This window comes from Bactrocera neohumeralis, chromosome 2 (genome assembly GCF_024586455.1).
Source record: "Bactrocera neohumeralis isolate Rockhampton chromosome 2, APGP_CSIRO_Bneo_wtdbg2-racon-allhic-juicebox.fasta_v2, whole genome shotgun sequence".
Classification (NCBI taxonomy): domain Eukaryota; kingdom Metazoa; phylum Arthropoda; class Insecta; order Diptera; family Tephritidae; genus Bactrocera; species Bactrocera neohumeralis.
The window spans coordinates 18,805,540-18,832,148 of record NC_065919.1 but is presented as its reverse complement, the minus strand read 5'-3'; the positions used below and the strand labels follow the sequence as shown (position 1 = coordinate 18,832,148).

The 26,609-nt window shown below is 35.2% G+C and overlaps 1 protein-coding gene across 5 annotated transcripts in view; it reads right to left on the bottom strand.

The window, feature by feature from the left end:
- LOC126751038 (dipeptidase 1) overlaps nt 1–26,609 on the bottom strand; it is a 106,658-nt gene continuing 80,049 nt past the window's right edge. For all 5 annotated transcript variants that reach the window (XM_050460955.1, XM_050460953.1, XM_050460952.1 and 2 more), the window contains 5 exons: nt 26,097–26,273; nt 23,089–23,173; nt 19,935–20,010; nt 16,225–16,363; nt 1–5,776 (listed from right to left, as the gene is read on the bottom strand). In XM_050460955.1, the coding sequence (XP_050316912.1) occupies nt 5,669–5,776; nt 16,225–16,363; nt 19,935–20,010; nt 23,089–23,173; nt 26,097–26,273 (585 nt within the window). In that variant the 3' untranslated portion in view covers nt 1–5,668. The remainder of the gene's footprint in view (nt 5,777–16,224; nt 16,364–19,934; nt 20,011–23,088; nt 23,174–26,096; nt 26,274–26,609) is intronic.

Sequence of the window (26,609 nt, the reverse complement as noted above, 5' to 3'; positions counted from 1 at the left end):
TGACTGAAAAACTCACTGGTCACATTCTTGTGGCAGCACACGCATGCAGAATGTTGTAAAAGATAGAAAGACTGCAAAAGTATCTCTTGTGCACTTGTCTCGCATTGATAAGGGTAAGCATTAAGCATTTGGGGGTTTCACGGTATGAGGCACTGGAAGATATATTGATAATGAGCCCACAGAATTCATTGAAATTCACATCAAACACAGGCATTCTAAAATATTACTACTCCTTATGGACTTCGTAACGGAGCTCCATCTAATATTGCAAAAGACCAAATCTGGTATAGGCGTGGCTTACCAGTCTACAAGAATAACCCAACCTAACCTTATCTAGTTGGTCAGAAAACTTGAGTATTGCCTATAAATCGTAGACTAAAATTGATAGTTCCTCAACAAACAACATCAGTGCTACGAATGCATTTCTGGCTAGGAAGACCTTTCGGCATAATCCACAACCCGTTCAGTGAATGCCTGAAATCTGTCAAATCTACCGCTGATAGTTTTACGATCGAAACGACCGCCGCAATTGAAATCAGATACAAGTTTGAGGCTCCGAATGCAATTGATAAATTTATATCGATATTTCTTTATCGATAATTGTCATGCATTGAACGATAATTTTCGTTCGTATATCGATAAAATTATGATGCTCCATATGTATTCGATAAATTTATAGCAATATTTCGCAATAATAAATTTACTTTTATCGATAAATTCAAGTCAGAATTTTTATATCAACAAATTCGAATTCTTTGCCCGATAATTTTGGTTCGTCACCATTAGTTTTTATCGATTTTAGTGCTTCAAGTGGAATTATCTCTTGTTTAGTTGTTTTTTGCTTTCGAGTTTCATCTGAAAATCTTTTTTTAATCCGCGATGCCTTTTTATAAAATACAAAGGAAAATAGTGAATATTAAAAAAAAATATTCCAAAACTCCACCAACCAAAAAAATTAGAGATGTGATCTAAGCTGTGACCAGTTTCAAACAAATATCACACATGGGTTCTCAATATTACCTTGACGTGTGAGATTTTGTGAGAAATCAAAGTTTTATGGAAGCAAATGGGAGAAATGTCTGTGGATTAGCTAAAATTTAGGTCAAAAGGTCGAAAAGGTTGGCAGGATAACAAATAGTCTTGCCAAAGATCTTTTTTATGGAAGCAAATGGACGCTTGGTTGGCTTCAATGTTCTTCAAAGAAATTTTTCTGGATTAGCTAAAACTTAGGCGGATCAAAAGCTCCAAACTCGGGGCTTAAATCTTCGTGATAACCAATAGTCTTGCCAATATTCTGCAATCATTTTAAAGAAGTTCAGTGTGAAGTCCTAAAGAAATCGTTGGGTTGTATTTTAACGGTATAATTAATGACTCTGACACATGCACCACCTGTATGTATGATGGCAATCAGTTGTTTGTTGTTTGTGTGCCCATTTGGATTAAGTATTTAACAGCAGCTTAATTACTAATTATTTAGTTAAATATTAAAGTAAGTACATAGCTTTCGTTTAAGTAGTCCTGTAATCCTTTTAGTATATATATATATATTTATATATATCTACATATACTATATATATATTACTATGTACATATGTATATAACTATAATGCCTAGTACATACATATGTAATATCTAATCACTATTTATATATATAATATATACAGTTTTGTATATATAATTGTGGCCTCGAGATAATATTTACTAGCTATTTGAGCTTAACTGTACATAAGAATGGTATTTATATGTATTCAATATTTATATATTATTTTATATAATATATTACATATTTATCACTTTTGATTTATGCATACATATACATATGTATGTATATAAGTTTAAGCGCTCGACGCAAACGGTTTGGTTAAATTGTATTTTCTAATTTATTAATCACTAATTAGTCTTAAATGCTAATTTACCAACAATGTATACATATGTATGTACAATATACATGTATATATATACTAAATACATACGTATGTAAGCGCTTAATCTGCTTGCTCTTGTGGTTAAATTTATTTCCAGCAAATTTAGTATATTAATTTCAGTTGAGCGCAATAATTTTAGACGTGAAAGCGGGATAATTTGTCAAATATGGTAAGCAAAAACAACAAAAATAATATTAATGAAATACCATAATTTATTATACCGTTTATTAATGATTTTATACATATACATATATATATATATATATATATATATATATAACATATGCATATGTATGCATGCTGTTACATCACCGCATGTGTCACCAAATATGACATTTGGCTTCATTATGAGCCGAAGAAATTTGACAAAATCAATAAAAATTAATTGACATATACATATTTAAGTATATTTACCAGCTTTTATATTAATTTTCGGTTTTATATAACGTTAAAATTTAAGCAAAAATTTATTCAAAGAATATCTGTGGCATATTTGAATGTATTTATTAAAATTTGTATGGTTGGTGCAGCAGTAGAAATAACATTATTAAAATAAGGTTAAATAGAAACCCAAAATAATTAATCGAAATCCTGGTTTCGTTTGTAAACAACATCAAACTTTAATTGCTGTACTGAAATTTATGTTCACCAATAACGTGTGTTAAGTTTTTGAATATGACTTATCACATACTAACGTGAAATGTGGCGTCTATCGATTTTAATAAAATATTTTTCAGTGCAGATTTATTCAAAGTATCATTTTTTATTAATTTGTTTCAGTAAATTCATATCGATAAAAGTATATCGATATTTTATATCGATTAATTTTCATCAATAATTTTCATCGATATTTTAAAGTCGATAAATTTTTTAAATTTTTTTAGGAAAATTCGAATCGATTTTAAACTGATGCGCATTATTCAATAAATTTCGCTCGTTTCTAGTAGCTTTCATTTCGATCGATAATATTTTCTTGTTAAAAATGGAATCAAAATATACAGTGGTATTAATATTTTGTATCGATTTAATTTGATCGATAAATTCACCATAAACCATATTTTTGATTGCATATCATGCATTGCGCGATAATTTTCGTTCGTCCCTTTAGTTTTCTTTTATCGACAATATTTTAATGCACCAATGATAAGCAATGTTTGATACTTTTCGAATAATTTTAAAATGAAATCCGCAAATGTATATCGATATTTTGAATCAATCGGTTTCTTTTTATAGATAAGTTCGAACCAATATTTTTATATCTATAAATTGCAATGCGTTTTTATTTCTATCGATAATATTTTAAAACTCAAACTTCAATTGTTATCGATATTTTACATCGGTGAGTTTTATTTTATCGATATTTTTATGTCGATAAACTGTCATTCATTTAACGATAATTCTCGTTCGTATATCGATAAACTTATGATGCTCCAGATGTAATCGAGAAATTTGTATCGATATTTTGCAATGATAAACTTAATTTTATCGATAAATTTAAACACAAATTTTTATATCAATAAATTGCAATGCATTCTGCGATAATTTTCGATCATTCCATGAGTTTTTATTTCTATCGATAATATCTTAAGACTCAAACTGCAATTGTTAAATTTATATCGATATATAACATCGATTAATTTTATTTTATCGATAAATTTAAATCGATATTTTTATATCGATAAACTGTCATTCATTTAACGATAATTATCGTTCCCATATCGATAAAATTATGATGCTCCAAATGTAATCGAGAAATTTATATCGATATTTCGCAATGATAAACTTAATTTAGCGATAAATTTATATCAAAATTTTTGTATCAATTAATTGGCATGCTTTGACCGATAACTTGAGTTCGTTCCTATTAGTTTTTATATTTATCAATAATATTTTAATGTTCCAAATGGAATAATCTTTTGTCTAGTTATTCTCTTTGTTCAAATTTATTCTGAAAAGCTTATTTTAATCCGTGTTGCCTTATTTTAGAATATTACACGTACCCTTTTCCAACAAAGTTTCTTTTTTTTTCAAAAATTCAGGCAGCCAGTGCGCTCTCTGCTGGAAAGATATTTTAAACTAAGGTACCATTTTGCCATTGGTTGGAAATATAATATGATGTACACCTTAACAAATTGTACCGATCGATTATTTTTATTATTTTCTGAATTTTATTCGAGAAGTAAAAAACTATCACCGGAAGGGCAGCAAAACTATTAAATATTCTATATTTATCTCATCCTCTCTCTCTCTCTCTATTAACCCTAGAACCGGGAGCTGAAACTAGTCGAACACGACTTTACTTTTAATGAAACTTGCATTTACTACTGTGATCAAATTGAAAGGTGAATTTTGTCCATTTCATCTCCTTCAATGTAATCCCCTCCCGCTACAATACACTTATGTCAACGAATTTGGTCCTGTGTACTCAAATTTTTCCACTACACGCTCAATTGTTGATCTGACAGGGCGATTATGACAACCATAAATTGGCCGTAGCGCTCTTAAAGTTCAGGCCACTGATTCCGAATTTTGGTAGTAAATTTTAATAATTTCGACTCGTTGTTGGTTCGCATGTCTTTTTATTATGAAATGGCAAACCTTACTGAAGAGAAAAAATATGGCGTCATTTGCCGTCCCTATCGGTCTACTTTTGTAGCATCCTTATCGAAAATCCCATTATATATTGAAATATTTGTATTTCTTATGTTTACATTTACCACAAGTCTAAAAAAATGAATTTTCTTGTCTATCCGCTGATAATTTTTTCGACTTTATGCACTATCGATTACGCGAAGATCTCACATATTCGATTTCAATTATCAAATTATTGTGCTTTTTTAATATTTATGCAAATATATTATTGGAGGAACAAAATTTCTAACTTTCAATACTTATTCACGTGATGTCATAATCTGTCAAAACTAAAGCAAAGTAAATAACGTTTCGCCCAAATTAAATACCGTATTCTTTCATATACAAATATATTTACATTTCAAGCAATGCCCTTGCACCGTTATGCAATCCGTTACCATTACTAGCAGAAATTCGCAAAATTGTCGCACTTAATCTGCTTTCAAGCTACTTAAGTATATATATGTACATACATATGTATATGTATATGTAATCAAAGTAATTTACATACAAATATTGAACTACAAGTAGTATGCATATTTACGCATCATTTTTTTAATCATAATATTTTTTTAAACATTACATTGATAAAGATTTTTTGAAAAAATATTTTTATTTAATTTTTTCTTATTTTTTTTTTTATTTTTTTTATATACAAACATACGAGTATACTTACACGCTTATTTTAGAACTACAATTTGTAATTTGTGCTCACCGTTATTAGTTTTCGTTTTTGCTTTTTGTGTAGTTTACTGCTATTTATATTTTTACTCGTAAACGTATTAATACTTCGTAGATATTTAATTCGTAATTCAACATTCGTACAATTTTTTATTTAATTTTTTTTATTTAGTGTTTTTGTTGGTTTTGTAAGTTTGTGTGCGCAGCGAAAGAAATACGAGTACATCGAATTTATGAAATTCGTTTGGTTTTACAATTTGTTGCCAACACATGCGGTTAATTTAATTAGTCATTACTTGTTTAAGTGGTTTTGTTGTGGCGCGTTATGCTCTCTTCCATTCTCCCACACTCTAGCATTCTCTGCTCCTCACTCTCCCATTCTTCAACTACGTATGGCCTTGGCTCTCTAACGCATTCTCTTAGGAAGGTAATCACGTTCGTGGTCCTTGATAACGGCAGTATGATCTTCCCATTATATCCTCGGGTGGTATCGTTTGATCGACAGGCGGAACTTTTTTCTGCTCCATGCGATCGCGTACCTTCAGTGAAATAGAAGATAAGAACCGAAACAAGATTATGATTATAGCTGACGTTTTATTCGACTGTGTGTGATGGTAATAAATCGTTTAATTTCAGTTATTATTATGATTGTTTTTTTTTGGTTATTTGGATATAAACATCAAGATGTGCGCATTTGTTTGAATTGGTAATGATTTATATAACTACATATGCACATACATATATACATTTACATATACATATACATATACATATGTATGTATATTTTGATAATGACTTTTTGTCTAGATTGGTTTAACGCCATTTGTTCCTACGCCTTAGAATCTAACCGAAACTTTCAGTTTTCTTATTCTAAGTAATGGTATAAGACATATCCATAAAATTTAACATTATCAAATAATTTTTTTTTACTAACAATTATGTTACTTAAATTATGAAATTTCTCCACATATTTGCCCTCAGCGAGATATTTGTCCGGACTTCTCCTCTTTTCCATGCAAATCCACTGTGTATGCATCCAGGTTTCTGATCATTTTTGTGTTGCTTCATTCTGTTTTCATCTTGTTTTGTTTGGTCAGCTACCTTCTCCGAGCCGTAACAGACTTTCCAGTCACACTTACCGCTTATAATAGACTCCTCCATCTCTTTTATCGAGTTATTTTATGTTCAGACTGGTTTGGGTGCCTGGCCACAGAGGTATTGCAGAAAACTGTAAGGCTGTTGAGCTTGCCAGGACAGGCACTTCAGTCTCAATAACAACGGAATGGGAACGGACTCGTCTGGTTTCCCATGGATCACCATTGAACTGTTGAGCTTCAGACCAAATCAGCAAGCGCTGGTCGACTATTAGCAGCTGTGCAGTCGCACGGTCCTTCTGGCTAGGGATAAATCGCAGAAGGTCCAGGGAACTCTTCGCTCTGAACGTCGTCCACCTCATAATGGCTGTAGAGATTCTAACTAGACACTATCCGATCGGGATTCTTACTGTAAGATTAAACCGTTTTTCGTATGCCAGCTGCATCAGTAGTTTGGAAGAATATGGGATTGAATCATCTCAACACTTGCTCCTCGAATGTCGCAGCTTTGCCAGATGAAGGCTAAAACATCTCGGATCTCATACTTTCAGACATCCAAGTAAAAGAATAGAAATAGAAATAAACCAGAAAGGAAAGGCTAAGTTCGGGTGCAACCGAACCGGTGGCCTAAGGATACAAAAATAACGTCACTTATTAGATTTTTTCGAAATCGGTTGGCCGAGTCCTGAGATATGGGATTTCACCAAAAAGTGGGCGGTGCCACGCCCATTGTCTATTTTGTCACACCAGCTTCCAGGAAGCTCCCTCGTGCCATATGGGAGGTAAATTTTACCTTCTCTCCCAGACATGTTGTTTTATCTTCAATTTCAGTTATACATGACTTATATCACACCTCAAGTTTCCCTCAAAAGTGAATACATTGAAGATGACAAGAGCCCATATTCGGTACGACGCGTTTTGTTGATTTGAACATCAAAATGAAAACGTGGAAGTGAAATTCATGGTTATCACCGCAACACAAAGAGATAAGAAGATTATGTTGGCTAATCGTTATGCAAATGCCATCATTTTTTTTTTTTTTTTTGATTTAGTAGGGTATGCGTATAACCACAAAACTCATGCTGCTAAATTTTGAACAAAAGCAGCGACAATGCAGAATTACTGGAACGTGTTCTAGCAGGTGACGAAAGATGGTTTTATGGATACGACGTTGATACTTAGGCTCCATCGTCTCAGTGAAAGCAGCCTGACTTGCCGGCAAGTGCTTGGAAGGTGAAGGTATGCATACTATATTCTTCGACTTTAATGGCATAATGCTTCATGAATTGTCACTTTAACATCAAACGGTCTACAAGGAGTACTACCTACAAATTAAACGCCATTTGAGTGTAGTACTCCAAAAAAATTTAGAGCTTTTATATCAAGATAATGCACCCTGACTTCCATATTTGCCTAACGTAGTTCTGTATGACTTTTTCTTGTATCCAAAAATAAAGAATAAAAATAAAGGGCCGGTGTTTCCAAGCATAAATGACATTAAAAGCGCATCACTGAAAGAGCTAAAAGTTATCTCACAAATCGAGTTAGAGAAGTGATTCCAAGATTGGCAAAAGCGCTGGCATAACTACATAATATCAGAGGTAGGTCATTTTGGTAGCGACAACATTATTGGAGACCAATGAGTAAATATTTTTGACAAAAAAGAAAAATTGTCAATGTTTTTTGAACACATGTACCTAGTATATTGCAAAGAGCATATATTGAAATTGGGAAGATCAATTGATTATTATATTAGTGACGATACTTATGATATATTTACCTAATAAATATTGGTTTATTCTGTAATATTTTTTACTTAACAGTTGCTAATATAACACTTATATATAATTATATAATAAAGATTGCCCCAAAATTAACGCCATTGGAAATACCAAACACACTGGTCGACCAAAAACTAGTCGTTCAAATGACAACATTGAAACAGTGCGTGAGAGTGTTGGGTACAAGCCAGGAATCTGAATTCAGCGGAATGAACAAGAGTTGCAAATTTCAAGAAGCTTTCTACAGAATATACTAAATAAAGATCTCCGGCTACATGTTTACAAAATTCAAATAACACATAACTGAAGCCGAATGTCCATATACACAGTGAAGAGAGTTTGTTGAATGAATTATTGAGCATCAACAAATGGGTTTGTTAATCGCCAAAACTGCCGCTATTGGGGTTCTGAGAACACATGTATTATTGTCGAAAAAAGTGCATTCAGAATGAGTCACCGTTTGGTGTGGATTTTGGATTAGAGGTATAATTAGATCATGATTTTTTAAACATAAGCCTGGTCAAGCAGTGACTGTTATTGATGCTCGTTAGCGCGAGATAATAACTCAGTTCTTTTTGAATATATGATTTTAAATGATGCCACATGTCATACAGGCCGTGAAATACTTCAATTACTGCATGAGACATATCCAGGTCGTATCCACTCTCGTTTAACTGTTCAGAATCGACCTCCTAGAGCGTGTAATTTAACACCATTAGATTTCTTTTTATTACTTTTTTTCTGTTTGGTTGGCAAGACATCTGTCAAACATATTTCATAAAATTACAGTTACTGAACAAACATCATATTTCGTCATTGTGTTGAAAAATCAAATTTTGTACCGAAAAATGATGATTTGTGGAAATCATTAATTTTTTGTTTCCATTTGAGGAAAACTCCTGCAGAGTCGCATCGACTGCTTATCGAGGCATATGGTGGGTACGCTCTATCAGAAGTAAGATTTGTATGATGTGTTGTTTCATAATAAATAGGATAATATGTACTTTATGCTACATAGAAAAGAAAGAATTACAGACGAAAGACTAAAAACTATGTTTTCTATTTAATTTGAATCTTGCGTTAATTTATTTTATTTAGTATATTGAGTCAATAAAGCACCTGGAAATTAACTTAAATTCACCGAGTAAATGATATTTAAAAAAATATATTTTGCTAAGTTAGTGGACTGTCTTTAGTACATATCAGTACACATCGATTTTTACAATGAATAATAATATCGAGCAAAGAATGTGTCTCAAACTTTGTATTTCTATCCAAATTTCGTGTGCGAAATCGTTGCGAATGTTTGTAAAGGCTTACGGTTATTCAGTTTTATCAAAAACACAAGCCTACGAGTGGCACAAAGCCTTCAGAGACGGTCGAGGGAGAGAGATCTTTGAAGACATGCTTCGTTCTGAACGACCTTCGACCGTTTCAACTGCTGAAGGATGTGGTGCTTGAAAACCGTCAGACAAGTGTTAGAAAGATGGCAAGAGAGCTCAACATCTCTCACGAGTCCAACCGAATGATTTTGGTGGATATTTTTGGTATGAAATGCGTTCTTGCTCGACTCGTCCCGATAAAGCTAAATTTTTTTCAATTTTTTTTTTTTCTATATTCGTGGTTTGGTGCATTATGAATTTGACGGTCTCTTAATAAGAAGCGGTCTTGAGGCGTTTTCGTGAGAACATCATTAGAAAATGGCCGGAATTGTGGAAGAACTATTCTTGGATTTTACAAGATGATAATGTTCCATCACACCAGGTGTGGTGAGGATTATTTTTAAGGCGACAAAATAAATATTGATGAATAATTAAATATTTTTCGTTTTATTTACTATTTCCGGGTACTTTTTTGTCACAATACATTACAGTAGTTTATATTAAATCAAACCAATATAGCTTGATCGATTCCATTATACCTTTCCAATGTTACTTCATTGATTTCTATCACTTTAAGGTGAAGCTGTTACTTTTTATTGAAGTAATAATTTCAAAATACAATTTCGATTTGAAAGTTTAACGCAAGTGAAGCTTTGCAATTATATATAATTTTATATTAAATATTTTTTTGCTTTTTTTATGTTAAAGTAACCTACCCACCCACGTAAGTACAAATGTAAAGACATTTTTTAAGTGTATTGCGGAGTATATTATATTAAATGCATATATTTCATATTTGTTTGTGGTTAGTTTACAGATTATATACTTTTATATTTTATACTTGGATTATATATTTCAGAGATTATATTTTCGAAAACATTTACACTTACATTATACTATGACTAGATGATTGTGTGCATAACAGTTTGGCTACACTTTTTGCCTAATACAGATTAGCCAGCACCAAGTTGGTAAATAATTAATATACAAGTATGTAGCATATTGCCAATAACAGTTAGTTTTCGAAAAAAATTACTCACTTACACAGATTAGTTTCCTCAATATTTTTGTAAACGCTGGTGGAAACTTAAACTATTCTCTCTCAAGCAAATATATTTGCAAGTTTTTCCGCTACGGCGAGCAATCGCTTTAGTATGTGGAGTAACTAGTTAAGTAACTGGTTTATTCGTTTTATTTTTTTAATAATTGTTAACCAAACATTTTATATGTATCTGTGAGTATTTGTTGACGCGATGAAAGAAAGTTACATTTTTATAATTTTTTGTTTTTTAAATTTGGAAGCAAACGAAATTCGCTTTCCTTGCTTTAAATCCTTTTTTACATCAGCAGCAGCAGCCATCTTCAAGCCGTTGAGCTCAAAAATACAAAAGTTCAAAAAAAATAAATAAATACAATAAAATACTTAACGGTTATAGCAGCACAATATCGGCGATTCCGGCAAACGAACAGCTGCTTAAGTGGAAACGGAATTTTACAAAATTTCAGATCAAAACCTAAAACAATAAGGTAACTGGTTCGGGAATATACAGACGGACATGACTAAATAAACTTAACAACGCACGGTTTTCATTTATAAATATATTTTTTTGTTTCCTCCGATATTTCCTGCTGGGTGCTACAAGCTTCTTGGCAAAGTAAAACCTAATAGGTATAAAAGTACCTTTCTACACACAAGTTGCTAGACTCCTCAAGCAATAAACTTATATTCTTTGGTACTTTAGTGCTCTACGTTTGATAAGTGTGTGCGCACAACTAGCCACAAAGTTCCATTTTACCCACAGTTGAGTGTATTTTTCTAACACTTTAAATTTTCTACAACAAAAACATATTCTTACTCTTCACTTTATTTGCTGTTTGTTTTGAAGAAATCTTAGCTAAATATGTATTGAATAAAAGTAAATATATGCCGCTGAAGCAAGTATGTACTAAAGATGTATAGATACAGGGTGACACGAAAGAATAAAGCTTATGTGCTCACATACACTTTTGTTGAAACCAGAAAAACACAAAATTTTCAGTGAAACAGTGTATAAATAGCAATAAAATCTAGCACTTGCTATCTTGGCTTCAATATGTGTTTATTAAATCTGAGTTCAACATTCAAAAAAGCAGCACAGTTGCATTAGTTTATTGAACTACTCTATAAAGTAGATCTTTATGGACAGTCAAGTCATGGACTTCGTTACTTAAAAACGCAAGTGGATTAAGAAAAAAATATCTATAAGATAAGATGTGGCTTCCGATCAAGACTATTGGCCGCATAACTGACATACACTGTGACAAAAAAGTACCCGAAAATTTAACATAAAACGCAAAATATTCAATTATACATCAATATTTATATTTTCGCCTTCAAAGTAATCCCCACCAGTTGTAATACTTTTTTGCCAACGATTTTTCTAGTCCTCGCAAAACTTTTCATAAGCACATTTTGGGATCGCTTCAGCTCTTTCAGCGAATTTTGTTTTTTGTTTGATCGACTGAAAACGGATTCCATGGAATGGTAGTTTCAGTTTGGGCAACAAGAAAAAATCACACAGAGCCAAAACTGGTGAAAACGGTGGTTAATCGATGGTACTGATTGCGTTCTTGGCTTTAAATTCGGTCACAATCGTGGCTCAATGCGATGGTACGTCATCATCATGTAAAATTCATAAAATGCTCTTCCACAATTCCGGCCGTTTTCGACGGATATTCTCACGCAAATACCTCAATACGACCAAATAGAACTCCTTATTGCCCATCTGTCTATCCGAAACAAATGCATGATGCACCAAATCAAGAATGTCGAAACAACAATGAGCACCACTTTGATTTCTGAGCGGCTTTAGCTGTGTTTTTTTTCGGTTTCGGCTGGTTTTTTCTTCCAATCCGTTGATTGTTTACTTGTTTGCATGTCAAACTCACACACCTATGTCTTGTCGACAGTTATAATGCTCTTCATGAATGTGGGATCGGAATTCGCACGATCAAGCATGTCCAAAGAGGCCTGCTTACGACACACTTTTTGAAAAAAATCAGCTTTATCGGATCAAGTCGAGAAAGAACGCGTTTCTTCCATCTCTTTTAACACTTGCCTAAAGCTTTTCAAGCTCACTTTCTTATAATACTTTTTTATAATACTCATCAGTTGAAGCGGTCGAAGATTGCCCAGAATGAGACGTTTCTTCAATGATCTTGCTCTCAACCATCTTTGAGGGCTTTGTACACTCGTAGGTGTGTGTTTTTGATAAAACTGAATCACGTCAAGTCTTTTCCAACATTCTCAACCATTCCTCATACGAAATTTGGTTAGAAATAAAAAATTTGAGACAAATTCTTTCTTCGATACTTTTATCCATTGTAAAAATCGCAACTCATTACTGAGGTGTACCAACTTAAACAGCTGCTGTAAACAAAATGGTTAACCGATCGCGCTCATATTTGGCATAGTAATTAAGGACACTCCTAAAATTTTTTTGAATATCATTTACCGAAGAATTTAATTACAATTTCCGGGTGCTTTTTTGTCACAATGTATTTGAGCCAGCCCTGAAGAGCCAAGCCAATTTTTTCAATGAAATAAACATCTACATTATTATTAACCTTGAAAAAATCATGCACTGCTTGAAAAAAGTAATGAACTTGGTTTCTGAAGTTACATATTCGTGGCCTGTTTCGACCTACAATATCTTACATATGTAGATACATCCATGCGAACAGTTGAAGTTAAAGTGTAGTGTTTCCTACCGAAATAGATTATCATGTCAGGTTTATACTGTAATTATAGCGAAAACTAGAAAATATATATGTTTTGGCGGAATTCTTAATAACCCGAAAGTCTTCTGCTTTTCCAGCGATTCTTTCTAGATATCTCAACTACATCGATATATGCTGATAACATCGAATAAATGGTCTGACGAGCCAAAATCACGCAATTGTACTTCTGATGTCAGCTCAATGAACTTCAACTGTTCAGCTTTAGGGTTTACGGCAGCCATTTATAGTTAGTTTAGAGCTACTCTTAGTTTTTGCAGGGAGATCGTTAGTAGAAGAAGAAGAGCTAAGGCGTTTTGGGTTTATAAACAGCTTTTTGCAACAAAGAAGCTACCACAATATATCGCAGGCGAAATCGGCAGTGGAGGAGAACATAAACAACGCATTTTCTTTCCTAAATAGTGCGAACAACTTTACAGAAAACATCGCAGTGTCTGTCAAGCAATCCGTTGCCGTTTTCAGTCACGGACTGTTGACAGAATTTTCAAAATTGTTTGGAAAATGTTTGCTGCCACTACAGGTTAAGTTAGATCAGTTCTATGGTTGGATACAGAACCGTTGAATCACACCTGAACAGACTTTCGTTCTTTCTGTCCACTCTAGAAAGTGGATCACCAGATCTTCATATATCGAAGTAACGTTTTGAGCTCACCATACTTAAATTTATTAAGGCAGCCAATAGCAATTCTAGTCACTTCGCTAGATTCTCCAAATATGTGTCTATCGAGTTACCTTAATCTCGGTCTGGCAAAAGCCTGGTAATGGACAGAATATTTAATATTATATTTAGCCGTCCTGCATGTGCACGTATTGAACGTATTGAACAGTCTCCAATAGCACAACACCTGGGTTTTGAGCAGCGCTTACCGTGCGCACTAGAGTTCCATAAGTACAGTGATAGAGTGAAAAAAAAAACATTGGAAAACTGACTCGCTTTCTTTCGGATGTAAAAGCGTCTGACAGAATATTTAGCTGCATCGGGTGCGAACCCATTGGACACTGTCAAGTCAGTAGACTAACAATTGTGGCTTGCCAGTACTTCGAGAGACTTCAAACGGTACACTCTGCGCCAGAAGGATAGAAAGATCTGACAGTCGCACAAGTTCTGCTTGTTGACCAGCAATTGCTGAGCTCTGTGAATGTCCAAAAGTCCGAAAGTCCCACGCCAAAACGCAAGAGGTCAACGGAAAAACGACTGGCTTCCAATCACATGAAATTGCGACACTTTCGTTCTTCCGCTACAAGAGCAACAACAAAAAATCGATGTATCGTTTGGCAAACAGTGTGCTAATCAACGGGTAATAAATATAATTTTTTATGGATTTAGCATCACTTCCTTCAACACTCACTAATTTTTAACGACAAAGCGCATTGAAAATTCACCACCTCTAACGCACAGATTGCAATTTAAGCGAAAGCACGCTATAAATATGAAATTTCGTCATTGCTTCCTGTCACCCTGTATAAAATTATGCTTGTGTGTGTGTATGTATGTATGTGAAAAAGGGTCAAACTTCCTGCCTTAAACCTCAGCAACTTCAACATGTCGGACCCTTGCCAGCAGCGCTTAGACACACACACACATGTAGGTTTGTGTGCAGCGCGCTCGTCAATGCCATTTGCCCATGTCCTGCTCTATGGCATTAGTTTTCTTCCAGCTACAAATTGTAATTGATGAGCAAAAACAAAAAAAGTAAAAAAAAACAGGGACAGTGAAGTGCAGAAACTTGGCAGCAAAAGTAAAATAAAAAACGTAAACAAAACATTTTATCTCAGCTTACATTTTACTTTGGTTTTATGCTTTCCTCTCTCAACATTTCTTCTACCTGTTTGCATACTTAATAATGTAATGAAAATAGAAGCAAAAACAAAAATAAGTAAAGCAATAACAACGACAACGAGCAATCATTGCAGCAGTGCAGGGTAAAAGTGCCGTTTGCTCGGCTTGCAACGGAAATATGCACGAAATGGTGGAATCTTGCAGTTTTCAGACGGACTTAAATGACTTTCTTGCTTGCTGCTTCTATGTACAACCAATTATTCCACTTCAATTTAGTGCCGGCGCTGGCTTTTTTCTTTAACTTGGATTTTATTCTTATTTTTATTTTTTTCCATTTTATTTTTTATTTTTTGTTTCAATTTTTCATTGTTATTCTTGTTCTTGTCGTTTGCATGCTGATAACTGTTTTTTGCAATAAATTTTGCATCTGCACCGTTATTAGTTTTCCACTTGTTTTGGCATAATTAACGAAGTGCACACGACTACACACGCACACATACTAATAAACATATTGATTACGCTGAAATAACAGTTAGAGTTTTTGATTTATATTTCTTGGATTTGTTTTTGCGTGGCAGCGTTGCTTTTGCGCTTTTACCGTAAACTTGATTAATTACTCTTTGGTTGAATCTCGGATTTCTAAGTTTTCATTTTTTGCTACTTTTGCGTTTATTTCTGTTTTTCAAAGTGTTTGTTGTTCATTTTCTTAGTTTTTACTTTTGTTTTTTTTTTTCTAAGTTTAATCTTGTTTACCAAGTTTCTCCCTTTTTAGCAAGTTTCTCTTTTTTTCTAAGTTTTTCTTTTTTCTTCTAAGTTTCTCTTTCTTCTAAGTTTCTCTTTTTTTCTAGGTTTCTCTTTTTACCAAGTTTCTCTTTTTTCTTCCAAGTTTCTCTTTTTTTCTAAGTTTCTTTTTCTTCCAAGTTTCTCTTTTTTCTTCCAAGTTGCTCTTTTTTTCTAGGTTTCTCTTTTTACCAAGTTTCTATTTTTTTTAATTTTCCATTTGTGTGTTTTCAAAGTTTTTATTCTAAGTTTTTGCCTTTTCCTGTTTTTCTAAGTTTTTTGCTTGGAATTCCTAATGTGCTTATTTGTGAATTAATTAACCGTTTGATTGCATGGCGTGGTCGGCACGGGTGGACTTATTTCAGTTTTAGCATCCTTCAACTGTTTACTTACCGCTTCGACTTCTTTGAATACGCGTATTAAGTTCTTCCCCGCCACTTTCGCTATATCCGCCTCGGTCCACTTATCGGACTCAAGCAGCGCGGCAAAAAGATGTGGATATTTCGAAACGTCCTCCAGTCCTTTGGGTACGCTGTGTTGCATCCGTAGGTACATATAAAGAGATTAGGCAAAAGAAATAAATATTTGAATATAAAATTTAATTTTTTTAACGTTATTATGATAATTCTTGTAGCCAATCAAATCAACATATTAATTATATACAACAGAAACTATTATCCAAAAAGCCCCGCCTCGCCCGGTCTAATTCGCAAAAGTTGCGGAGAGTGGGCGCACAACTGCCAAAATCCGTTGGAAGACCTGCTCAGTGTGCATTTTCCAGGCAGTAAGGACGAGGTAAGTCCTAGTTACGAAGGGAGTAATGCAGTAAACGTTCGTGAACACAAATTTACGGAGAATAAAATAGAATAGGCAATTCGCTCATTCGACCCATACAAATCTTCCGGTAGGGACGGAATCATTCCAGCAATGCTACAGAATGCGCTCTGTCTACCCATGCCAAGGCTAAGGGCGATGTTTAAGGGAAGCTTGAAGTGCAGCTATGAGCCACACTTATGGAAAGAGGCTTGGGTAGTTTTCATACCAAAGGCAGGTAGGCACAATCCCACCTACTTAAAAGAGTTTAGAGCCTATAATACACTGGTATTTAATATCGAAAGGGCTCTTTAATATAAGGAATACGCTTTTAAAGCATTTGTGAACATTTCTGGAACGTTCAACAACGTCCATATGGAATTTATTCTGAACAGTATCCAGTTAATAGGTGTTGAGTTTGCTATACAATGCTGGTGTGGAAGCCTGTTGATTTCTAGACGGATAAAAGCAGAATGGAACAACGCTAAAATGACCAATGAAGTCAATGGAAGTCTCCAATTCTATTGACAGCTGCTTAGGAAGGCGAGGCCCCTAAAATAGTGGCATATGCGGACGACATTGCCATCTTAATAACGGGTAGGTGTCTACAGTACATTAACAGTATTATGACCACCACTCTCAATACAGTCCAGAATCCGGAGAAAACAGATCTGTTTGTGTTCACCAGAAAGCACAAAGTTTCTCTATGTAGGTTCTCTACGATAAATGGGCCACAACTCTCTCTCAAAGACCCCATCAAGTACCTTCGGGTAGTCTTGGACAGCAAACTGCTGGGGAAGCACAACGTTGAAGAATAAGTAAGGAAAGCTAACAATGCTTTATATGCGTGTAGGCAGATGCTCGGCACAACCTGGGGGCTCTCTCGCGCCCTTATGCACAGGTTCTACATAGCTATTGTGAGACCAATTCTGCTCTACGATGCAGTAGTATTGTTAACTACGCGCAACATTCTAAATATCTACACGGATGGCTCGAAAATGGACGATAGAGTTGGTGCAGGAATATACTGTCCAGAGTTAGACATTAAGTAACCTTTTAAGCGCCAAATCAATGCCACTAAGGCTTCGAGAGCAATGAAATAGTGGACGAGATTCCCAAGAAAGGTGAGCGGCTAACATCCGAAAACGTGATCAACATTAGGAAACCCATGACCATCTCCAAGAAAATCAAAACTCGATAGAACGAGCTACCTGAATAGCGGCAACCCTTGTGTATTATTGCTGGTCAGCGAACTCACGGCAAGCGGCAGCGGCATCTTCGCATTAAATCTATCTAATAAAAGTGGCCTTACAGTTAAAAAGGAAACCCCAATTGTTCTCACGATCTCTGTTTGAATGACAGAAAATCACTTGCTTGACCTCGAGTTGGTCATCAGAGTGGTCAAAAAAATCTGCAAGTAGTTATATAGTTTTTACAGCAGGTCGATTTTTTTTTCTGAAATCGAGTAGAGCATTTCGGGATGTTCCACGAACCATACTTACAAAGTTGTTTAGAATATACCGTATAACATTGAACGCATACGTGATTTTTCTGTTTTTTTTTTTCAGTTTCCCGTAAATCAATCCGCTCTAGCTATATTCATCATTTGCCTTAAGTCCTTAAAATACAAACTGATAATATGAATTAAAGCTCTTAATGAAAATATTAGACGAGATGAAGACTTCATTTTGAAATGTGCTCATCCGATATGTAAGAATAACTCCTATCTATCCCTAGAGTTGCAACTGTATCTCATTTAAGCAGGTACTGTTAGGCTTTTCTTGACATAGAAGGGTTCTTCAACAATATAGAAATAAGCACAATTCTTCTTTCTCTGTCATATGCCGGCATAAACGACATGATTTGCAGATGGACACGATCGCGGCTTATGAACTAAGTGATTATAGCATCGAATGGCTCAGCAACACGAACAAGCTTTATTAGCAGATACGTTCCTCAAATACTTGTAGGTGTTCTTTCCCGCTTTTCTAGGTGATGGTATTGAATGGAACACTCCTACAACTCATTGTAGGAAGAGTGAAAGCAATAGCAAATGTAGACGAAATAGTGCTGATGGTATCAGAGCCGCTTCCTTCCACCATAAGTGTAATTATGATAATTTCCCTACGAAGGTTATATCTATGGGCTGCGAACAACGAAGTAGATGTTAACCCTACTTAAACAGAACTAATGCTTTTCACGAGCAAAATCATAATACCTCGATTCAGTCTTCCCTCACTCCCTGGTACAAGAATTCTTCTGACTCCTCACGGCATAGTACCCAGGAACTGAAATTGATTACAAACTGAAATGGAAACTATGATTAAATCCAGAGTAATCAGCAACTACAGAAGAGATTTCATAACTTAAGTTCCCGGTCACAGGAACATTTTCGGCAACGAAAATGCAGACGAGGCGAAGTCCACTGGCAACGATTGAATATTAAATAACTTCTAGAAGATACAGAAAGCAATATACACGGATATTCACGGCTTTACTTGCTTCTTGATACTACAGACTAATTCAAACTTAGTCAACAACTGCAGGAATGCTTTAAGCTCACTTGTCAACTCCACTTGTCCATAATTTGGGTTCGCGATCACAGGAACACTTTCGGCAACAAATTGGTGTACGAGTTTGGCAAAGCAAATATCTTCTTTAAACGAGTCTGAAGGCCACTACCCGCAAGGGACGATCAAAACAGAGCTTTATAAGAATTTTGAACAAAGCCCACAATGCAAATGGAGCACAACAACAAACGGCCCAAATAGAAAAATACAGAAATAGAATCAATTACCTACTATTTACGTCCAAAAACATTATATATAGACTTACAGCTACTATGAAGTGGTACTGGCCTTTTGGAGAACATACGCTGTCTTATAACAAATCTCAAAATTAATCAGTATATAATGGAATTAAAAAAAGGGCAATAGTCTGAGCGAAATAAAATGATAATCACGACGTAGTTAATCACATTTAATCAAGCACATTTGAGCCAATCCAAATATATTTATATGGTAGCTATATAACGTTTGAGAGAAAACTAAAAAGCATATTGATCTTAAGGATCAATTATTTCTCACTGAGTCATTCCTATACTTTCATTAGTGAAAGTAATTTGTATAAACGAGTAAATGAGGAAATTATAGATTATATAAGAGATAGTGAAGCTAAACCAAAAATCAATTTATGTAATTTATGTTCATTGTAAAACTTCGTTTTAAGTTATTCCCTCATATTTACATCTTTAACAGTTAGCACTAATATAAATACATTAAAATACTTACAGATTAACACCATCGTAACCCGCACCAATGCCGACGTGATCCACACCGGCAACTTCTCTTATGTGATTTATGTGCACTGAAATCGAAATGATGCAACAACAGAAAAGAATTTTTATTATTAATGAAAAAATATTATGAGTTAAGGTTGAATCAGCTTAAGAAGAAAAATATTATTACAGTGGAGCCACAATCTATATGAAATATGAAAGCACACATTGATTACGTATACGCCATGTAGCCCCACATTTTAGTTGAATGCTAGACGGTCATTTTGCTTGGTAGCTATATACTATAGTGATCCGATCTGAACAACATAATCTGAGTTTGTAACATTGCCTTGGACAATAATCTATGCCAAATTTCATGAAGATATCTTGTCAAATAAGAAAGTTTTCCATACAAGCACTTGATTTATATCGATCAGTTTGTATGACAGCTATATGCTATGGTGATTGAATCTGAACAGTATATTCAGAAAATGTAGCTCTTTCTTGGGCAACACCAGATGCCAAAATTTGTGAAGATGTCTTATACAATAATAAAGTTTTCCATACAAGGACTGAATTTGGACCGATCAATTTGTATGGGAGCTATATGCTATAATGGTCCGATCCAAACAATTTTTTTGAAGATTATACCGCTGCTTTGGGCAATAACTCCTGTCCAATTTCTTGAAGATATATCCTCAAATAAAAAAGTTTTGCATACAATATCTTAATTTTGAACGATCACTTTGTATAACAGCTCGTCGAGAAAACGGAGATCATTATATATACATAAATATATATACATATTCTTTACAGGTCCCAAATTCAAATTTAGTAATTAGTAAGCATTTTGTTTTGTGGACTACACTAATTTTGGTCTAATATCTCGAAACATAACATTTCCATAAGTTACTCATACGCTCCGCCGTGCTACCTTAAAACAGTCGAAAGTTTGTGGGGTGATTTAACAAGTAATACATTTATGATAATCCTTAAAATTTTGCCATGTTTTTTTTTTATAAATATAATGGAAATTAAAAGTAAATTTATTTAATTGCTCTGCTGGAAATTATGATTTATGCCAATAAATATTTGCTTAGACATAACAATGCTGAACGTTAGTCAAAAACATATTTCATTTTTATTTACGATAAATTATGCACACAAATGCCATGAGTGTTTAATATTTGCTTAATTTAGACAAATACCGAAATGCTTAAAACCATTAAATAGACTGATTCACTAACCAAATTAGCTAATTTTCGCAATAAAATCGCAATGAAATTTATGTGCTTGTTACGTGCTCACGTGTTTTCTATGTTTTTATATAACATTAGGGTGTGCTTTATTTCCCAAGCTAATTTTTTGTGTTGCAAACGCCAACTGAAGTTGCAGTTTTTGCCCCAAAAGGCATTGTTCAAAGTAAAAAAGTTCTTTATTTTTCCATTTAAGCCGTGCCTAACATGCAATTCTTTGATCAAATGCAATAAATATTTAATCTCCAAAGCAAAAATACTTAAAATTTTGAAAAAAATTTAATTTTATACACAATTCTCCGCTCTTTAAGAAGGGCCTTCATAATTTTTTTTCTTGTAAAATCAACTTTTTACACGTTAAATTTATGCATCAAATGTCCTGTATGCATGTAGTACACCATGTAGTATGAGCAACTATATTCATATATAGTACACCATTTCGTATGAGTAGCTGCAGTCGTATGTACTTAGTACACCTTGACGTATGAGCAACTATATTCATATATAGTATGAGTAACTGCAGTCGTATGTATTTAGTACACCATGTCGTATGAGCAACTGTATTCATATATAGTACACTATTTCGTATGAAGAACCATAGTCATATGTATTTAGTAGGTACACCTTGACGCATGAGCAACGCATAATTTGTGAGGCACTCAATACATTTAAGATATGACTTCAACTGCGTATAACTTTTAAACTAGTAATGTTATGGAAAAAATCATTAAAACCTTTTTTGTGGAGCGAAAAATTTTGCAGTCAAATATTATTTTCTGAAAGTTGTAAGTTGACTTTTTTAATGCAAAATATCAACAAATCTCATCGTATTTACGTGTGATATCTATATATCTCATTTAGTGAGTTTAGTAACTCGATCTGAAAAATTTCTTCAGAGATAGCACAGTTGCCTGAGATAATAACGCATGCGTAACTTCGTTAAGATAACTCCTAAAAAAATATTTCCATTCAAGCACTGCCAGCGTTCAGTTTGTATGGCTGTTGTATGCTATAGTGGTCCGATATGATCAATTTCTTGTATCGTAGTTTTAGAAAGCAAACACTACCAAATTTCGTGAAGATATCTTCCGAGCGTACAGTTTGTACGACACTTGCATATGTATATGCCATAATAGTGCGATACCGGCCTTTACGTAAAGTGAGCAGCTTATTGATTGCAAAAAGACGTGTGCAAAATTTCAGATAGATAACTCAAAAACTGAGGGACTAGCTCCGTTATATACAGACGAACGGCTAAATTGACTCAACTGATCCTTTATACATAGTATATACTTTATAGTGTCTCATGCGTTTTCTTTTTGGTGCTACAAACATTGTGACAAACTCAATAAGCCCTGTTCAAGGTGTAAAAATCAGCTATATAAATAAAGAACACCCTAATGTATATACATTTCTGTGCTTTTGTTTGTGTGTGTTGTATGCCTGTTGTGCAAAACAATTTATGCGACATGCACAGCAATTTGTTGCTTATTAAAATTTTGCATAGCCAATAGATTGAGGTTTTGTACAAATTTTTGTTTTATTGCTGTTGTTGTTGCTGTTATTGTACTCCCACTGGATGTCGTTTTAATGCGATACAACATTTTTCTAATTTTCCCTTTACTATTTTTGTTGGCTATTTGGCATGCATACACAGCCTCCTGTCGCTCTACAACAATGTCATTTGTTCGCGAAGTAAATACGTGTGTTTGTGTGTGTGTGTGCATGCAATGTGCGCTTGGCATATAACAACAGTTGCATCGATTTTGCATTTTATCTGAATATTAATATGATATTGACTTTGGTATTTTATTGCGTATCTGCTACAAAATATGCATAAATTTGTATGTGTGTGTGTTTGTATGGGCGTGTGTGTGTGTGTCAGCATATAAGATACTCATATTTACATACCAATAACATCCTCGAGTGTCGCCTGACTCGAGCAGCTAAGAAAATGTGGATAGAATGCGACCATCACCAGACCGCCGTTGACTGCCTGCAAGGATGCCAAACAAACCAAATGTGTGCATACATACAAATACAAGGCAACTAAAAGCATATATACAATATGTAAATATATATTTATTTAAAACACTTTATGTGATTGTGTTTTTAGGTGTGTGTGTGTGTGTGTTGGAAATATGCAGCCTGCTGCAGTTGCCAGTACTTCCGAGCATTCCACGGCACAACAGAGTCATTTTGCGAGCCACGCACACACACTCACACAAATATCTTACTGTGTGTGTGTGTGTGTGCAAGGCAAACAGAGATAAGGGTAGATCAAATCGTCTGCACTGGTTAAGTGTGTCCTTCACAAAATTTAAGCGCTACGAATTTTTTAAAATACTCCTCTGAGGCAGCGACCAACATTTAACGTTCGCACATACATGAATATATGTGTATGCGCGGCATGCAACCAATGCACCTACAACGCTTTACGCTCACCATGCATCAGCCAAGCAGTCAACTAACTAACCAATTGATTGGGAAAGAGGACACTCGAGAGTAAAGTTGCGCGTTGCTCACTTTCCGCTGTGAAGTTGGTTGCATGAATGCAATATTTTACTGTTTTTTATACCGCAAACATACCTAGCTATGCACATGTTTGTATGGTGTGTGCTTATAGTACGCAAGGGTACAAGAGCAATTCGATAGGCCATTGAGTTTTTATACTTGCCGCGCTGCCATCTTAAATACAACACTGCGGTCCACTTAGATGGAACTTAGAGCCTTGAGCCCGCTTCTATAAATTGCTGGACAATCTAGAAATGCGGCGTTCTGGAGTTTCCTGTTCTATGTCGCAAAACCGACAGTTAGCGCAAGGGACTATGCATGTTTTGAACGAGAGATTCCAGAGACTGAAGTGCCCTTCACAGAGCGCGACAAGAAGACGAAATTCGTCTCGGGGGAGGTTTAGAATATCTTTAAACCTTGCAAGGTTCCAACCCCCGTTAGTAGCTTGGCGTAGCGCATACCTGGTGCCAGTGATGTTCTCTTCCCACACTCTCCTCTATGCATGGTTGTGGTCCCATCATCCGGGAAGCTGCCACAGAGCGTGCTAGTTCTTCTGCCAGCTCATTGCCGGCTATCCCTTTATGCCCAGGCACCCAGATCAGGTGTACATGGTTGCAAGCTGATAGGCGGTTCAGCCTTTCTATACACTTCTTCACTAATAGCTATTTGACCTCATAAGCTGAGATCGCTTTTAGTGTCACTTGACTATCGCAGAGTATAGCGATACGCGGGTTGCGATACTTTCGATGGAGATTGATTTCTGCACAGTGACTTATAGCAAAAGCTTTTTCTTGAAAGATGCTTGGAAAATTTTGGTATGTGGTTTTCCATTGATATAAATCGCCTTACTGCGAAGAGTAACTCTAAACTTCTTTGTAAAGTTTACCCTCTTCGTTCCGCCATCCCTTGGAAAAAGGTCCAGTGATGTGTCTTCTCGTTAAGGCCTTCATATGTTGAGACGACATTATCTTCGCTTTGCCAAAGCTCTCAGCTGCCATGAGCAGCATGGTATATTTCGCAGTCTGTTTGATCACTAGATGCATGACCAAAGGCTGCGTTGCCCTCGATGCCAAAGTAACCGCTCCATAAGCGACAATGGGCCTTAAGATCATGGTACGAGTATATAGCCACCTGATGATACCTGGCTTGGAGCCCTAGGATCTGCCGGCTAGGTGTCTGCATATCATGAGTGCCTTGGTGGCTCTGGACTGTGTTAATTCCACCTGCCTATTCCACCGTAAGGGTCAACTATATTGAGTCTAATGTGAGGCCTAGGAATTTTATCTCTTTAGACACCTACAAGGCCTAGCCACCAAGTGTAAGGGTCCTCAAGCTCGGAAGAGATCTTCGCTTTGTAAAAAGGACGTTGGTTGTTTTTGACATACACCTCGCTCCGAATCCCACTTAAGAAACTCATCTACTACTAAACTCCATTGTAGGTAGAGAAGGACGAATCTTGCTCTCCCTCATAGTGGTTTCAGCTACCCGTTCGCAGTACAACCTCTATCCATCCGCATACTGGAGCCGTGTAAAAAGAGAATAGAAATAGATAAAGAATGGGTTTGTAAGGTAAGGTTAGGTCACGATAGGTTCGACTTAACATTTCTCCTACTACCACTAGTACATGAATAGTACAACAGGTCTATACTGCCATGACAGAGCCAATGGATTATACTTCGAAAATTTGATTTGTGCGCCAAAGGGTTCATCGATTTCGTCGGTCTATAGGTTTTTTCTGTAGGCCAAACTTTCTAATCCATCTCAATGTGTATTTTCAACATCAGCTCTTTGACAACATCACTCCCGCAGAACAAGGTGAATGGTTAAAAACACTCCAGTTCTGAGAGTATTCGACGCAGTACCCACCGTGGATAGCAGAGGAAGAGAAAGACCTCCACTCCGTTGGAAAGACCTGGTGGAGAAGGAACTGGCTACACTTGGAATCTTCAATTGGCGAAGGAGGAACGACTTTTTAAACTCGGCAATAATAGCGTGTGCAGTGTCTACGCCAATAAAGAAGAAGATATATTTTCAATAACTATGCCGAAAAAACTCAGTGACTTTTCAGGCCACACTCGTACTTTCGCGCATCTCCTAAAAGTACATTTTTATTTAGATAAGTGTGTGCGCGGCCGCAAAATATTTTCCCTCTGCGGCTCAATCGAGAAGAACCCACCGGTGAGTAGTTATACTGGCGCATTGCTCGTAACTTGCTCGCAAAATGAATTCAAATGCAATGGCATGAAAATGAAATGCCAAACTAGTAAAAGTAGTGAAAATTGCGAAAAACAAAAACAACACTAAGATATATGAGGAGTAATACTAAAAAAAAACTAAAAAAAAACAGCAACGACATGTAAAAACTTGTGTTAAATGGCGAAAATACAAGAATGGCAAAAACTTACAATTTTCTGCAGGACATGATCTGGCACATTGCGCGAACTGTTGCATATGGCATGCGCGGAGGAATGCGAGAATATCACAGGCGCCTTCGAGGTGCTCAACGCGTCCAACATTGTGGGCACCGAGACGTGCGACAGGTCGACAATCATGCCCAGTCGATTCATTTCATGCACCACCAACTAAGTTGCACCAACGAGTCGGCGAAAAATATGAAAAGAGACGAGAAATGTAAGCGAAAATATAAATCAGCGGAGCAAAAACAAAACAAACAAACACATAGAAAAAAATGCTATGCAGCGACAAAAATTGGTTTGCTGAGCTGGAAAAAACACGCTATTGCAACTGTGTAAGAACGAGCAGATAATGGAGGAAATTAATGGAAGGTGTGTGTGTGTGTGCTTAGCAATGAATTTTCAATGAATTATGTGATTTGTAAGTCGAATAAGAAACAAATATTGGCGCAGGCGGAAATAAATTTTATGCATGAAAAATTTTATGTATAATATACTTCAATA